Genomic DNA, 17,282 nt, shown 5'->3' with positions numbered 1-17,282 from the left:
TGGTTGTTGTTGTAATTAGCAGAACCACTGGGCTGCTTCTCTCACCTCTGATGACATCATGGTCACTGGAGGTGCAGGGGTTGCCACGGTGTTGCCACGGTGATAACTACCTCAGCCGCGGTGGGGTAACAAGGCCGGAACACATGCTCATCCACCGGAGGATATGGTTTGTTGTTGTGTTCTCCCTCCTCACACCAGGACAAGGACTAGATATCACAAGTCTGTCATATTGTGTGTGTTTATGTGTACTAGCATCCATGTCCTTGTATTGTATGTGCCAGTCATTCATTCATTCATTGCATGCATCACTATATAATGACCTCTTCCTCCATGTCAGTGTTGTCTTGATCTTTCTTCTTGTTCATCTCTCCATAGACGATTGGGTTTGGCATATGGAGACGTATGTGAAATGGGAGGATGGAGCCCCAGACTGGCTCCAGTGTCAGCAGGCAGAGATAGTGGTTGGCGAGGCAGAGGCAGGCAGAGGCAGCCTGGCTGTCACAGCAGTCATCTTCAGATGATTTAAAGGGTTATTACACTGCCCACAGGGGAAGAGCCATCCCTTCCTTATTTATTTCTCCTCTCTTTCTCGCTCTCTTTCTTTCTCTCTCTTTCTCTCTCTCTCTCTCTGCTGATGGTGAGATTTCTGTGATCAATCACTGCGTGTCAGTTATAGCAGTGCCAGGACCAGAGCCTCTGGCCGCGGGCGATGGTGAAGGCAATAAAAGATTTGGAAGAGTTTCACCTTGATGAAATAATAAGATAAAACAGCAGACAATAGAATCAACTGTGTCTGATTTCTTATAGGGTGGAGAGCCTACGAAGGAGCTATATCGATAAAGAATGTGTGTGTCCGTGCTGATCTCTGGATGTGGCTGTGTGGTCAGGTATATTGTTAAGGCACCAATGTTTAGTCTCTACTACAAGCTGGATGTATCATCTACAGTGTATAGACTAGCATTGGCATTAACCCTTTCCTCTCCACCTCGGGTCCTTAGCCCTGGTCAGTCAGATGACCCCAGGAAATCTAATGAATGAAGAGCAAAAGCTAATCCTCGGATCTGTCCCCAGTTAGTCTGCTTATAGACCAGCGGTCAGCCGGCCGGGCAGTGGGGCGCTCAGGCAGTCGGTCGTCCTGCTGTTGGGCTCGCTGTCAGCCATATGCTAGAGCTCTGACCAGCCATTGATGTGCTGTCTGTCTGTCTCTGGGATGGCCAGATTGCTAGACGATTGTATCAGAGCACTGTGGTTTGATGTGACAGCCGGTCCTTTGACTGCCACCACCAGTACAGTGTTCAGTCTGTGGCCACATCAACATGAATCGGACTTCACAGGACATGACATTACAACTGTCAACAGAATGATGGTATTAGCTGCAGTAGTGCAACAAGGCAGGACTGTGTCAGCTGAAAGATCTGCTGAATAATCACATCATTGTTTAATAATAGGACTGGAACTACTGTGTTTGTTAGTTCAAGTTGAACTTGAACTTGTTTGTCCCAAACTGTCAGTCCAAAGTGATTGACACCCTACAGTTAATGGAAAGTCTGTTAGTGGAAGGTCTGGTCCCTGTTTGACCCAATACCACACAGAGCCCTACAGACACACAGCTTAACACGTCTCTAAAAGGGCCAGTCTGCTGTCTTTTGCCCAGTTGGCAGTGAGGTGTGGCCCCTGTCCTGTCACTCAGCTGTCCCTGGGCCAGTGGGCTGTGGGCTGAGTCAGAGCCAGGATTAGAGGTGCTGAGACCTCCAGCTGTGCTGGGATCAGCCAGCCTGGTATTTACTGTTATTTTGCTCAGCATCACGTCACGTATACGCTGTCCTCTGTCCTCTGAGGTTCATTTCACACAGCTCTGGTAATGACCTGCTATATCTGAATTTACTTTAACGGTTTTCTATTACGATTGCAGGCTTAGGATAAACCTCAAAAAATAAAACATTAACAGGCTTCTTTTACAAAGTATTTTCTTTTCTACCCTTCAGGGGGAGATGGATAAAGAGATGGGGAGTGAGGGTTTTAGAGAGATAGTGTGGAAGAGATGGAAGGATAGATTGTGAAAGCGGTGGCAGAAAGATTGTGGAGGAGGAGAGAGTGATGGTTAGGTTGAGAGATTAATGCTGCGGTTTGTGAATAAATAAACAAGATGCTTTGTCAGAAGAGTTAGAGAGAGTCATGGAGGACGAGAGACTGCAGGCACAATTACTGCTGCTGTCGGGAGAGACGCGGATTTGTGTGTGTGTGTGTATGCGTGTGTGTGTGTATGCGTGTGTGTGTGTGTGTTATGCATGTGTGTGTGTTGTTATGTGTGTGTGTGTGTGTGTGTGTTGTGTGTGTGATATGAATGTGTGTTATGCATGTGTGTGTATGTGTTGTTATGTGTGTGTGTTCTTACATGTGTGCGTGTGTGTGTGTTGTGTGTTGTTATATGTTGTGTGTCGTGTGTTGTTATGTGTTGTGTGTTGTTATCTGTGTGTGTGTGTGTGTGTGTGTGTGTGTGTGTGTGTGTGTGTGTGTGTGTGTGTGTGTGTGTGTGTGTGTGTGTGTGTGTGTGTGTGTGTGTGTGTGTGTGTGTGTAAGAGAAGGCAGAAGACTGACAGAAGAAGAAGGGAAAACTGATTAAACCTTATTCCTGGAAGTCTGCCACACAAAGGCCTCTTGTGGGATGAGCGCTTATGTTTTCCTCTTTTTCTGCTCTCCTTCCTCTCTCTTTCACTCCCGCTCCCTCTCAGATCCCTCTCAGTGCCAGCACACACAGCTGAATGGGAAGTAATGTTTGACACAGAGGCCCTTTGGAACATGTTACAGTGGAGCTCCCTGAGAGGAGTGTGGTGTGTATGTGGAGTGCGTGACGTGCGTGTGTGGTGTGTGTGTGTGTATGAGGTCTGTGTATGCAGTGTGTAGGGGCGACCGAATGTCCTCCGTCAGAGGAGACTCGTTGTGATCCCCCTCTGATGAGCTATCATCGGAAAGCTTTGACTGATTCCCCATGCCTATCTGTCTGTAGAACTGTCATCCGTAAAGAATTGATGCCATTTGCTGAGGTGGCACTGCAGTCAGGCCTCTGATTGATAGTCCATCTTTATCTGCCCAGGTGCTCTGTGCAGGGAGCTGTGCAGGGAGCTGTGCGGGGATGGTTTCATGTGTCTATACTCTCTGGGTGTTGGACTTTGTTAATATGTGGGAGACTAGTGATGCTGTCCCCCCAATGCTACTTTTGACCCCAAACCGTCCCCCAGACTACGTCTCTGTCTACAGTCCTGATGAATATGGTAGGTGGCAGTGGCAGCAGTGGGCTACCGTGTGCCCAAATGTGATTAACATGGATTTGGGGTGAATAATCCTAATGGGTACTGTAAGCTGCTTCCAGGGGCTCAGTAGCGCCTGTGGGGGGGTGGGGTGGGGGGGGGCAGAACACACCTGTTTCAACTCCCTAGCCATCACGCCTTCCCCCTCCTCACTCGCATGGCACTGGACTTGTTTTGATGCCATGCTTTCCCTTGGCACAGAAGGTTGGTGGTAGTGGCCTTATTAGCAGCTGGTATTTCACCAACACTGGCACATTATTATTATATTACCCACCATCGTTCTTCAATGTGTAGTGGAGGGGTTTGTAGATTGTGTCTACCAGTAAGCCTAAAGGTACCCCGTGCTGTAGACTATGTGCTATTTTCCCGTAGACCCATGCCCTGAGATTGTTTCTCCTGTTCCCCCTGTTTCCCCTGTTCCCCCTGCTTACCTTTCTGCCGATTCCCCAGTCAAAGGTCACGTTATCCCACTCTTCAATGAAACAACCAAAAGGACGTGTGTGTATGCAGAAGTGTGATTAAGGATTGGTGTGATAGCAATGGCATTACCATATTAATGGGCTTTCTCTTTGCCCTGAATGGCGGCCGTTGCAAATGGGAACATGTTTACTGCAGCCCCATCCTCCACCTGTTTACATTCTATAGCTCTAAACATATACACGCCGTGTGCCATCTGCATGTGTCCAGCAGAAAGAATGTAATCGTAGCCCGGCAGTAAACAAAGCTCTGAATATTCCTCCCCACTCCGCTCTCTGTTAGCGAGGCAGCTCTGCTCGCTACTGTTTGAACACGCTGGATGGTTTCGAGGCACAGATGGTTCCCAGGCATTTTGTTGCTTCTCTCTGACACCACTTTTTTTTAAAATTACCTCCCAGCAGAATTGGACCGATGGAGAGAAATGCTGAATTTCATGCAGTTTCATCTGCCTGTTTGCTGTTTTATCATTTGTCAGTGAGAAGAGAGGAGAGAGCAGCAGGCATATTGGAGAAGATGAGTGGCAGCCATATTTTTCTCTGGGATTTACACGCGCGCTCCCTCTGCTTCTCTCTGTCTCTCATTGTTTCTCTTACACACCTACTCTGTTAAGCTGAACAGTTTAGTTGGTATTTAAACCCGAGCTTAGTGAGAACACACGCACGTTTAGGGACATTATTTTGCATTATCAAGTTCTCTCCATTATGGTTGAGCAACCTTTTGCAACACCGCGCTGTGTGATCTCAGCGAAGGAAGACAAGTGCATATAATAAAGCCCTGCTCCCCAGGCTACAGCTGCTTTAGTGAAACAAGGCGGATAAAAGGCAGGATTCAGATCCCTGACTCACACTCCCGCTGATGCATAACATTCTCACAATATTGCTGGAAGGTTTTATGATGCTATTTCGCGACCACTCTGCGACATAAAAACCAACTTCAGACTCTCTCTGCTATTTCACTCTCTCTAGCTTTCTTTCTCTCTGTCTCCGTCTCTCTCTCTGTGTTTCTGTCTCTCGCTGCTATTTCACTCTCTCTATCTTTCTTTCTCTCGATCTTTCTTTCTCTCTATCTCAAATCAAATCAAATTTTATTTGTCACATACACATGGTTAGCAGATGTTAATGCGAGTGTAGCGAAATGCTTGTGCTTCTAGTTCCGACAATGCAGTAATAACCAACGAGTAATCTAGCTAACAATTCCAAAACTACTACCTTATACACACAAATGTAAAGGATATGTACATACAGATATATGAATGGGTGATGGTACAGAGCGGCATAGGCAAGATGCAGTAGATGGTATCGAGTACAGTATATACATATGAGATGAGTATGTAAACAACGTGGCATAGTTTAAAGTGGCTAGTGATACATGTATTACATAAAGATGCAGTAGATGATATAGAGTACAGTATATACGTATACATATGAGATAAATAATGTAGGGTATGTAAACATTATATTAAGTAGCATTGTTTAAAGTGGCTAGTGATATATTTTACATCAATTCCCATCAATTCCCATTATTAAAGTGGCTGGAGTTGAGTCAGTGTGTTGGCAGCAGCCACTCAATGTTAGTGGTGGCTGTTTAACAGTCTGATGGCCTTGAGATAGAAGCTGTTTTTCAGTCTCTCGGTCCCAGCTTTGATGCACCTGTACTGACCTTGCCTTCTGGATGATAGCGGGTTGAACAGGCAGTGGCTCGGGTGGTTGTTGTCCTTGATGATCTTTATGGCCTTCCTGTGACATCGGGTGGTGTAGGTGTCCTGGAGGGCAGGTAGTTTGCTCCCGGTGATGCATTGTGCAGACCTCACTACCCTTTGGAGAGCCTTACGGTTGTGGGCGGAGCAGTTGCCGTACCAGGCGGTGATACAGCCCGACAGGATGCTCTCGATTGTGCATCAAATAGAAGTTTGTGAGTGCTTTTGGTGACAAGCCGAATTTCTTCAGCCTCCTGAGGTTGAAGAGGCTGCGCCTTCTTCACGATGCTGTCTGTGTGGGTGGACCAATTCAGTTTGTCTGTGATGTGTACGCCGAGGAACTTAAAACTTACTACCCTCTCCACTACTGTTCCATCGATGTAGATAGGGGGGTGCACCCTCTGCTGTTTCCTGAAGTCCACAATCATCTCCTTAGTTTTGTTGACATTGAGTGTGAGGTTATTTTCCTGACACCACACTCTGAGGGCCCTCACCTCCTCCCTGTAGGCCGTCTCGTCGTTGTTGGTAATCAAGCCTACCACTGTTGTGTCGTCCGCAAACTTGATGATTGAGTTGGAGGCGTGCGTGGCCACGCAGTCGTGGGTGAACAGGGAGTACAGGAGAGGGCTCAGAACGCACCCTTGTGGGGCCCCAGTGTTGAGGATCAGCAGGGTGGAGATGTTGTTACCTACCCTCACCACCTGGGGGCGGCCCGTCAGGAAGTCCAGTACCCAGTTGCACAGGGCGGGGCCGAGACCCAGGGTCTCGAGCTTGATGACGAGTTTGGAGGGTACTATGGTGTTAAATTCTGAGCTGTAGTCGATGAACAGCATTCTCACATAGGTAATCCTCTTGTCCAGATGGGTTAGGGCAGTGTGCAGTGTGGTTGAGATTGCATCGTCTGTGGACCTATTTGGGCGGTAAGCAAATTGGAGTGGGTCTAGGGTGTCAGGTAGGGTGGAGGTGATATGGTCCTTGACTAGTTTCTCAATGCACTTCATGATGACGGAAGTGAGTGCTACGGGCGGTAGTTGTTTAGCTCAGTTACCTTAGCTTTCTTGGGAACAGGAACAATGGTGGCTCTCTTGAAGCATGTGGGAACAGTAGACTGGGATAGGGATCGATTGAATATGTCTGTAAACACACCAGCCAGCTGGTCTGCGCATGCTTTCCATCTCTCTCTGTGTTTCTGTCTCTGCTATTTCACTCTCTCTATCTTTCTTTCTCTCTATCTCCATCTCTCTCTGTGTTTCTGTCTCTCTGCTATTTCACCCTCTCTATCTTTCTTCCTCTCTGTCTCCATCTCTCTCTGTGTTTCTGTCTCTCTGCTCTCTCCCTATCTACAGTTGAAGACGGAAGTTTACATACACTTCGGTTGGAGTCATTAAAACTAGTTTTTCAACCACTCCTTCAAATTTCCTCAAAACTATAGTTTTGGAAAGTCGGTTAGGACATCTACTTTGTGCATGACACAAGTCATTTTCCCAATCAAAATAAATCAGTCAAGATCTCGTAAAAAAAATGGTCTGGTTCATGCTTGAGAGCAATTTCCAAATACCTGAAGATACCAAGTTCATCTGTACAAACAATAGTATGCAAGTATAAACACCATGGGACCACGCATCCATCATACCGCTCAGGAAGGAGATGCGTTCTGTCTCCTAGAGATGAACGTACTTTGGTCCGAAAAATGCTAATCAATCCCAGAACAACAGAAAAGGACCTTGTGAAGATGCTGTAGGAAACCGGTACAAAAGTATTTATATCCACAGTAAAACGAGTCCTATATAGACATAAACTGAAAGGCCGTTCAGCAAGGAAGAAGCCACTGCTCCAAAACCGCCCCAAAAAAGGCAGACTACGGTTTGCAACTGCACATGGGGACAAAGATCGTACTTTTTGGAGTCATGTCCTCTGGTCTGATGAAACAAAGATAGAACTGTTTGGCCATAATGACCATCGTTATGTTTGGAGGATAAAGGGGGAAGAACACCATCCTAACTGTGAAGTACGGGGGTGGCAGCATCATGTTGTGGGGGTGCTTTGCTGCAGGAGGGACTGATGCACTTTACAAAATAGATGGCATCATGAGGGAGGAAATTTCTGTGGATATATTGAAGCAACATCTCAAGACATCAGTCAGGAAGTTAAAGCTTTGTCGCAAATTGGTCTTCTAAATGAACAATGACCCCAAGCATACAGTGGGGTAAAAAGGTATTTAGTCAGCCACCAATTGTGCAAGTTCTCCCACTTAAAAAGATGAGAGATGCCTGTAATTTTCATCATAGATACACTTCAACAATGACAGACAAAGAAATCTAGAAAATCACATTGTAGGATTTTTAATTCATTTATTTGCAAATTATGGTGGAAAATAAGTATTTGGTCAATAACAAAAGTTTATCTCAATAATTTGTTATATACCCTTTGTTTGTTGGCAATGACAGAGATCAAACGTTTTCTGTAAGTCTTCACAAGGTTTTCACACACTGTTGCTGGTATTTTGGCCCATTCCTCCATGCAGATCTCCTCTAGAGCAGTGATGTTTTGGGGCTGTTGCTGGGCAACACAGACTTTCAACCTCCAAAGATTTTCTATGGGGTTGAGATCTGGAGACTGGCTAGGCCACTCCAGGACCTTGAAATGCTTCTTACGAAGCCACTCCTTCGTTGCCCGGGTGGTGTGTTTGGGATCATTGTCATGCTGAAAAACCCAGCCACGTTTCATCTTCAATGCCCTTGCTGATGGAAGGAGGTTTTCACTCAAAATCTCACGATACATGGCCCCATTCATTCTTTCCTTTCCCTTTGCAGAAAAACAGCCTCAAAGCATGATGTTTCCACCCCCATGCTTCACAGAAGGTATGGTGTTCTTTGGATGCAACTCAGCATTCTTTGTCCTCCAAACACGACGAGTTGAGTTTTTACCAAAAAGTTATATTTTGGTTTCATCTGACCATATGACATTCTTCCAATCTTCTTCTGGATCATCCAAATGCTCTCTAGCAAACTTCAGACGGGCCTGGACATGTACTGGCTTAAGCAGGGGGACACGTCTGGCACTGCAGGATTTGAGTCCCTGGCGGCGTAGTGTGTTACTGATGGTAGGCTTTGTTACTTTGGTCCCAGTTCTCTTCAGGTCATTCACTAGGTCCCCCCGTGTGGATCTGGGATTTTTGCTCACCGTTCTTGTGATCATTTTGACCTCACGGGGTGAGATCTTGCGTGGAGCCCCAGATCGAGGGAGCTTATCAGTGGTCTTGTATGTCTTCCATTTCCTAATAATTGCTCCCACAGTTGATTTCTTCAAACCAAGCTGATGACCTATTGCAGATGCAGTGTTCCCATCCTGGTGCAGGTCTAAAATTTTGTTTCTGGTGTCCTTTGACAGCTCTTTGGTCTTGGCCTTAGTGGTGTTTGGAGTGTGACTGTTTGAGGTTGTGGACAGGTGTCTTTTATACTGATAACAAGTTCAAACAGGTGCCATTAATACAGGTACTGAGTGGAGGACAGAGGAGCCTCTTAAAGAAGAAGTTACAGGTCTGTGAGAGCCAGAAATCTTGCTTGTTTGTAGGTGACCAAATACTTATTTTCCACCATAATTTGCAAATAAATTCATTAAAAATCCTACAATGAGGCCTCCCGGGTGGCGCAGTGGTTAAGGGCGCTGTACTGCAGCGCCAGCTGTGCCATCAGAGTCCCTGGGTTCGCGCCCAGGCTCTGTCATAACCGGCCGCGACCGGGAGGTCTGTGGGGCGACGCACAAGTGTTATCCGGGTTAGGGAGGGCTTGGTCGGTAGGGATGTCCTTGTCTCATCGCGCACCAGCGACTCCTGTGGCAGGCCGGGCGCAGTGCGCGCTAACCAAGTTAGCCAGGTACACAGTGTTTCCTCCGACACATTGGTGCGGCTGGCTTCCGGGATGGATGCGCGTGTTAAAAAGAAGTGCGGCTTTGTTAGGTTGTGTATCAGAGGACGTATGACTTTCAACCTTCGTCTCTCCCGATCCCGAAGGGAGTTGTAGCGATGAGACAAGAAAATAGCTACTAAAACAATTGGATACCACGAAATTGGGGAGAATTGGAGTGGCCATCACAAAGCCCTGACCTCAATCCTATAGAGACTTTGTGGGGAGAACTGAAAAAGCGTGTGTGAGAAGGAGGCCTACAAACCTGACTCAGTTACACCAGCTCTGTCAGTAGGAATGGGCCAAAATTCACCCAACTTATTGTGGGAAGCTTGTGGAAGGCTCCCCGAAATGTGTGACCCACGTAAACAATTTAAAGGAAATGCTACCAAATACTAATTGAGTGTATGTCAACTTCTGACCCACTGGGAATGTGATGAAATAAATAAAAGCTGAAATAAATCATTCTCTCTTACTATTATTCTGACATTTCACATTCTTAAAATAAAGTGGTGATCCTAACTGACCTAAGACAGGGAATTTTTACAAGGATTAAATGTCAGGAATTGTGAAAAACTGAGTTTAAATGGAGTTGGCTAAGGTGTATGTAAACTTACGACTTCAACTGTGCATTTAAAAAAACATTTTTTATTATTTATTTCACCTTTATTTAACCAGGTAGGCAAGTTGAGAACAAGTTCTCATTTACAATTGCGACCTGGCCAAGATAAAGCAAAGCAGTTCGACACATACAACAACGCAAAGTTACACATGGAGTAAAACAAACATACAGTCAATAATACAGTAGAAAAATTAGTCTATATACAATGTGAGCAAATGAGGTGAGATAAGGGAGGTAAAGGGGGAAAAAAGGCCGTGGTGGCGAAGTAAATACAATATAGCAAGTAAAACACAGGAATGGTTGATTTACAGTGGAAGAAAGTGCAAAGTAGAGGGGAGAGGTAGTTGTTTGGGCTAAATTTTAGATGGTCTGTGTATAGGTGCAGTAATCTGTGAGCTGCTCTGACAGCTAGTGCTTAAAGCTAGTGAGGGAGATAAGTGTTTCCAGTTTCAGAGATGTTTGTAGTTCGTTCCGGTCATTGGCAGCAGAGAACTGGAAGGAGAGGCGGCCAAAGGAAGAATTGGTTTTGGGGGTGACCAGAGAGATATACCTGCTGGAGCGTGTGCTACAGGTGGTAGATGCTATGGTGACCAGCGAGCTGAGATAAGAGGGGACTTTACCTAGCAGGGTCTTGTTGATGACCTGGAGCCAGTAGGTTTGGCGACAAGTATGAAGCGAGGGCCAGCCAACGAGAGCGTACAGGTCGCAGTGATGGGCAGTGATGGGTAGTATATGGGGCTTTGGTGACAAAACGGATGGCACTGTGATAGACTGCATCCAATTTATTGAGTATGGTATTGGAGGCAATTTTGTAAGTGACATCGCCGAAGTCGAGGATCGGTAGGATGGTCAGTTTTACAAGGGTATGTTTGGCAGCATGAGTGAAGGATGCTTTGTTTGCGAAATAGGAAGCCAATTCTAGATTTAACTTTGGATTGGAGATGTTTGATATGAGTCTGGAAGGAGATTTTACCTAGGTATTTGTAGTTGTCAGAACCGTCCAGAGTAGTGATGTTGAACGGGCGGGCGGGCAGGTGCAGCCAGCGATCGGTTCAAGAGCATGCATTTAGTTTACTTGTATTTAAGAGCAATTGGAGGCCACAGAATAAGAGTTGTATGGCATTGAAGCTCTTCTGGAGGGTTGTTAACACAGTGTCCAAAGAAGGGTCAGAAGTATACAGAAGGGTGTCGTTTTAGTCATTTAGCAGACGCTCTTATTCAGAGTGATTAGTGCATTCATCTTAAGATAGCTAGGTGAGAGAACCACATATTACAGGCACCCCCCCTCCCCTAACACACCCACTCCCACAATGTACTGTACTGCAGAAGGCATCCTCTCTCTAAATCAGACCTTTTTTAAATGCCTTTTCTCCTTCAGTTAATAACAAAGTTCTAAAGTTTATAACAAAGTTTTTCCTTCAGTTTATAACAAAAGTCCTTCAGTTTGTTATAAACATTTATTAAAAGCCATTTACCACGCCATCAATCCATATATTTCTATGTTACAGTATATTCAGACATAGAAGGCTACAAACCAAAAATTCCCAGCTCCAGCTGTAGCTGCTGTACAGTAGAAGGCGAGTTTAAGTGGGTGAGGGAGAAGTAGGTTAGGTAAGGTTGGGAGCAGGAGAAGCGTGTAAGTAAGTGAATGCGTAAAGAGACACAAGAGTAGACAATCATCAATTATAGATGTTGAAGTGTGGTCTGCGGGAGCTCTGTTACTGTAATTGGGAGAACAGAGAGAGAGAGAGAGAGAGAGAGAGAGAGATGGGGGAGGGGAGGAGAGCATCCGCTGACACCTACATCTTCAATTTACATTACATGACAAAAGGACGGGATGCTAATGCAACATGATTGTAGTTACTGCTTAACTGTTAGCCATTCAGGGTGACTGGCTGGCTGTCTGGCTGACCCGCAGGCGAATGGAAGACAGAGACATCGGTACATCTCTGTGAGATGAGTATGTCATGTACTGTCCCAATGTTAAAAGTTATGAAGGGAGAGGCACTCACTGTTATGGTCGAGACATGTCACCAGTCACATAGACAGACAGACACCTAAGGAGTAGGATACAAGTTGGGGCATCAGTGGTTTAAATATCAGTAATTGGATGTGACCTGCTGATTGATGTTACATATCGTGTCGTGCCCATTATTAATCAGTGGCATCCTTACTCCTCTTTGCTCCTCGAGCTTCAGTGGCTTATACGTGATCTGTGTGTCTATTGTATAAACAACTGAAATGACTGTATATACTTTGTTTGCCGCCAGCCACATCCTCTCTGTGAGTGGCTTTTGGTCTGTTGTCTGTCCTTCCTGCCCTCGCTGCCTGGCTGCTGGAATGATAGGTAATGTTCTGGGCTCATGGCCCTGGGGAACGCTGGGTAAACGCTCGCCGTCTCGACTCTGAAGTTTCTCCTGACTGATTGCTGATGACTTTTTTAGGGCACAGATATGCTAAGTTGTTTATTTATTCAAAAATCCCCCAATGCAAATAACCCCCTCCTTGTTCCAGACCCCATTGGGTGTCTGTTGTCTCTCTCGCTCTCCATCTCTGGCTCTTTTTGATAATGCATCATCAGCAAATGTTGGTAGTACGTGACCCGGGCAGCTGTGTGAGTGTATGTGCACGTCTGCACGTGCACGTGTGTAGGCTATGTGTCATAAGTGTGACAGAAATGGGACAGGCCTCTGACTGCTGTTGAGAAAGTGACACGCCCCTGCAGGCTGTTCTCATCACATAGACTATTCAACAAACTCCAAGCCACTGTTCAGCAGACCTGTGTCAAGAGAGATCATATTATAAAACACCCCGTTCTACAGCCAGCAATGCCAGTAGTAGTCCTAGTTGTTGGACTCTGTTACAGCACTGGCCTACATGCAGTATAGACGGGTTGGTTGTTTAGCAGCAAAACCGACGCGTGCACAACTATGAGGCAAAACACACTGGGCTGGCTTAGATTGGTGACAACTATATTTAGTCTCCAATGTTTATTGGAAACCTAAATACATTTGCACAATGAGCACTTGTTTCTCAAATACATTGTTACAGATGTTGGTTAGCTAGCAAGCGAATTTGAGCCTATATTAGCCAGGAATTTATTTGCCATTGTAATCCTTGGGCAAGCCGTTGTTTTTTCAAATGTATTTATTTAATACATTGTTTGGGATGGAAAACTGATTTAAGCGTGAACTTGTAACAGGTGTCGTCGGAAGGAGGATGAGACCAAGAAGCAGGGTTCCTTGAGTTCCACGTAATCTTTATTACTGAGGTGAAACTTTAGACAAAACAATAAAGAAAACAGCGTCCGAACAGCTTCCCTGTGAAAACTAACTGCACACACAAACGGAGAACAAGATCCCACCAGAAGGAGGGGAAAAAAGCGACCTAAGTATGATTCCCAATCAGAGACAACGATAGACAGCTGTCCCTGATTGAGAACCATACCCGGCCAAACACAAAGAAATACATAACATAGAAAAATGAACATAGAATGCACACCCAAATCACACCCTGACCAAACCAAAAATAGAGACATAAAAAGCTCTCTACGGTCAGGGCGTGACAGAACTAAAACGACTAAAACACAATATAAATTATGTAGAAAAGATAATAGAGTGGATCTATATATTTTTTAATAATCTTTAAGAACTAACAATCACCAAAATAGAAGCTAGACAGTCAGGAAGAATTCAAAATTCAAAATGTGCGAAATGTGTAGAATTGCAAGAAATTGGCTTAAAAATGTCTCTACGACGCCAAGATGGGGGGGCCTCTGAAGTGTTCTCTAAAATGTAGCTGTACTGACGACCAGACCCCATTTATTGCCACGCCCCCTGCCACGCCCCCTGCCTCGCACACCACCTAAGCCCCTTTTTGATCCAGAACAAAACCTATTAGAATAACATGGCATCAGTCAAAACACCTCAAAACAGGACTTGGTATCACTAATAAGATACAATTACCTGAAACGATTCACCTCTTGTCATTGTTGCTAGTTATCTGGCCATCCAGAATCACAACAACACATGGCCGTCTGTCCCATTTAAGCGTGCACACCGCTATTGTAACATCGTCAGATGTTATCATGCAAGATTTGCATACCTCTTTTATGATAGAGTACGTTGCGAGACCAAAGCCAGAACAAACAACCACTTGCTAAACACCTGCTCTCTTTTTAAATCATTATCACTCATTTTATTGCTCACATCCAGTTTAAATCCCTTTTCATCTCTGCTTGTTGTCTCATTTCGGGAGGCTTGAATCATGGCAAGGTTTAAATGTTGGCCTTCAGCTACATGTACGGGACCAGTTTGTAATATTAGGATGCAGAAACCAGATGCACCACCAGCTCTAGCTCCCCTCTCACCTCACATAATGAGGACTGCATGTAATGAGGCCCCTATGGTCATTTATATACAAATATCTTCACATTGCACCATATTTTTCCCACCCGCCACACGAGAGAATTGAAGCCCATTTCAGAATCGTTCTATTGGGTTGGGTTTCTACCTTCTCAGAGGTGTGCAGGGTTGCATCTAAATTCACTTCTTGCTGACCAAAATGTGTTCTCTCCCACAGTTGTGTTTTTTCCTTTTCTCCTCACTGTGCTGGAACAAATACAACGGGAATATGTGGCTCTTACATGGTCATGTTTACATTTGAGTCATGTAGCAGATGCAGGTGCTCTCATCCAGAGCGACAGTCAGTGCATTCAATCTTAAGCTAGCTAGGTGAGACAACCACATATCACAGTCATAGTAAGTACATATCCTCAATAAAGTAGCTATCAGCAAAGTCAGTGCCATTAAGACAAGTTAAGTGCGAGTGTTCGCGCAATAATTGTATTCTTTTTCTACCTGAAGGCTTGAAATTTGTATTGCATTCCGAATGGAATATCACGCTCAGCGTTTTCTAAAGGTGCAACGTTTTAAGTGGGGTTGTCACTATGGGGTGGAAGAAAGGCTCGTCTGAGTGAGTAGAGGAGTGACGTGTGACAGTGACAGAACCCACCCAGCCATATGGCTCTGTAGACCTGGCCAGGCCTCTGTGACTGAGACACCCCTGATCTCATCTGCCACAGCTTCCTGTGATTGACAGCAGGACCTCGGGGCTCTGGCTCCATCCCACACAATTCCTGTTTGACTAGAATTCTGCTCTAGGCTCTGGCTCTCCTCCAGTTATTTTCTTTACTCTGCTACTAACTGACAGAGTGCAACGTTATTTCTACACTGTATTTCTACACTGTATTTCTACACTGTATTTCTACACTGTATTTCTACACTGTATTTCTACACTGTATTTCTACACTTATTGTCCGTGAACTCTGTTTTTTGTTGTTGTTGATCATCCAGCTTGGATTATCTACTAACACAGTGGATGAAACACTACATCAACTATATCCACAATGAACCTAGTAAAAAAAAAAATGTTTAGAAAGAGTCTAACCTCCCTCTCTCTGTTTCTCCCAGTGTTGCGTGATGACTTCAGACAGAACCCCCAGGACATGGTGGTGGCAGTGGGGGAGCCTGCCACCCTGGAGTGCCAGCCTCCTCGTGGGCACCCTGAGCCCACCACCTTCTGGAGAAAAGACAAGGCCCGTCTGGACCTCAAAGGTGACAGGGTCACGGTGAGTACAGCACTTCTTTCGGGACACGCTCCTCTACGTCGACTCTCATTAGGGATGGCTGAGCTATGCAAAATCACTTAGCCACCGTCGCCGTCTGGGGTAGCGTGACGTGGGCGTAACCCCGTTTCAGTCCGTGGCTAGTAGTCACAACGGTTCTCGTCACTGAAAGCCGTGTACAGAGTGTCTGATTTAGACGTTGCTGCGCTGTCTCTGTCTATCTGTCAGGTACGCGGAGGGAAGTTGACCATCTCCAACACCAGGAAGAGTGATGCAGGGATGTATGTGTGTGTGGCCACCAACATGGTGGGGGAGAGAGACAGTGAGACGGCGCAGCTCTCTGTGTTCGGTAAGGACAGACTCACCCCCTGGTGCTTTCTGTAATAGCTGCACTTGCTACCTGTTTTACGAGTGCTTGTAGACTCATCTCGTGTGTGTGTGTGTGTGTGTGTGTGTGTGTGTGTGTGTGTGTGTGTGTGTGTGTGTGTGTGTGTGTGTGTGTGTGTGTGTGTGTGTGTGTGTGTGTGTGTGTGTGTGTGTGTGTGTGTGTGTGTGTGTGCGTGTGTGTGTCTGTGTCTGTGTGTGTGTGGTTGTCCAGAGAGACCCACGTTTGTCCGTCGGCCGGTGAACCAGGTGGTCCTGGTGGAGGAGAGTGTGGAACTCAGGTGTCAGGTACAGGGAGACCCACCTCCCTCATTACGCTGGAGGAAGGACGACGTGGATATACCCCGTGGCAGGTGAGGAGAGACGGAGTGTGTGTGTGTGTGTGTGTGTGTGTGTGTGTGTGTGTGTGTGTGTGTGTGTGTGTGTGTGTGTGTGTGTGTGTGTGTGTGTGTGTGTGTGTGTGTGTGTGTGTGACCGTGTGTTCTATGAGTTCCTGCTGTGGCTGTTGTGGTTGAAACAGGTGGATTGTGAGACAGGACTAATGAGTCCCAGTCAACAGCAGGTAAAGTCCTGACATGTGACTACAGCTTGGATCACCTAACATTATTTCCCAAAGCCCACAGTCCTGTTCTTAAACCCAGATGAAGTATCAGCTATTGCACTTACTATGCGCGTGCTACCCTGGGGTACAAAGTGGATGTAGTGTGTGTTTCAGCCTGACGTGTATGCTGTCCGTGTGTGTGAGGACATGAGTATTCTGCCATTTATGTCGCTTGTGCAGGCATGCGTTCACAATGTATGAATCCACAAATTGAATTTCTTTACTATCCTTTGTCCTTTCTATCTCTATTTCTGGATGTATATTTTAGTATTTGAGCTCTTGACTTTCTATGCCATAGCAGTCCTAGCTAGACTCCAAAATAATAATTACGTGTATATAGCTACACTACACAAGGCCCCAGGTCTAACAATGTCCTCTGTTTAGGCCATTACTTTGTATCATGTCAGAACCATGCTGCCAATGGAGTCAATGTGTGTTTAAGTCCACAGCATAAAACTACATTTACCATGACTCTCTGCTCTCTTTGTCACTGTAACGGAAAATGCTCTCTCACAGTTTGTCAATATTTAATCCCATATGACGTCTTTTGACCATATTGGGATCTGCGTGAGAGGAAATGTGTTTTTCCCTCCATGGCATAAGTGTGTATTTCTAAAGGAAGTAGCTACACTAAAGTAGTGGTGTGTGAGAGTGTTGGTGGTG

The 17,282-nt window shown here is 45.6% G+C and overlaps 1 protein-coding gene across 6 annotated transcripts in view; it reads left to right on the top strand.

The window, feature by feature from the left end:
• Positions 1-17,282, top strand: part of LOC118390301 (roundabout homolog 2-like) — a 219,337-nt gene that overhangs the window by 141,391 nt on the left and 60,664 nt on the right. For all 6 annotated transcript variants that reach the window (XM_052457261.1, XM_052457260.1, XM_052457258.1 and 3 more), the window contains 3 exons: positions 15,480-15,637; positions 15,863-15,983; positions 16,233-16,371. In XM_052457261.1, coding sequence (XP_052313221.1) covers positions 15,480-15,637; positions 15,863-15,983; positions 16,233-16,371 — 418 coding nt within the window. The remainder of the gene's footprint in view (positions 1-15,479; positions 15,638-15,862; positions 15,984-16,232; positions 16,372-17,282) is intronic.

Source organism: Oncorhynchus keta, chromosome 11 (genome assembly GCF_023373465.1).
Source record: "Oncorhynchus keta strain PuntledgeMale-10-30-2019 chromosome 11, Oket_V2, whole genome shotgun sequence".
Lineage (NCBI taxonomy): Eukaryota > Metazoa > Chordata > Actinopteri > Salmoniformes > Salmonidae > Oncorhynchus > Oncorhynchus keta.
The sequence above is the reverse complement of the archived record's forward strand: the minus strand, read 5'-3'. Positions and strand labels throughout refer to the sequence as shown.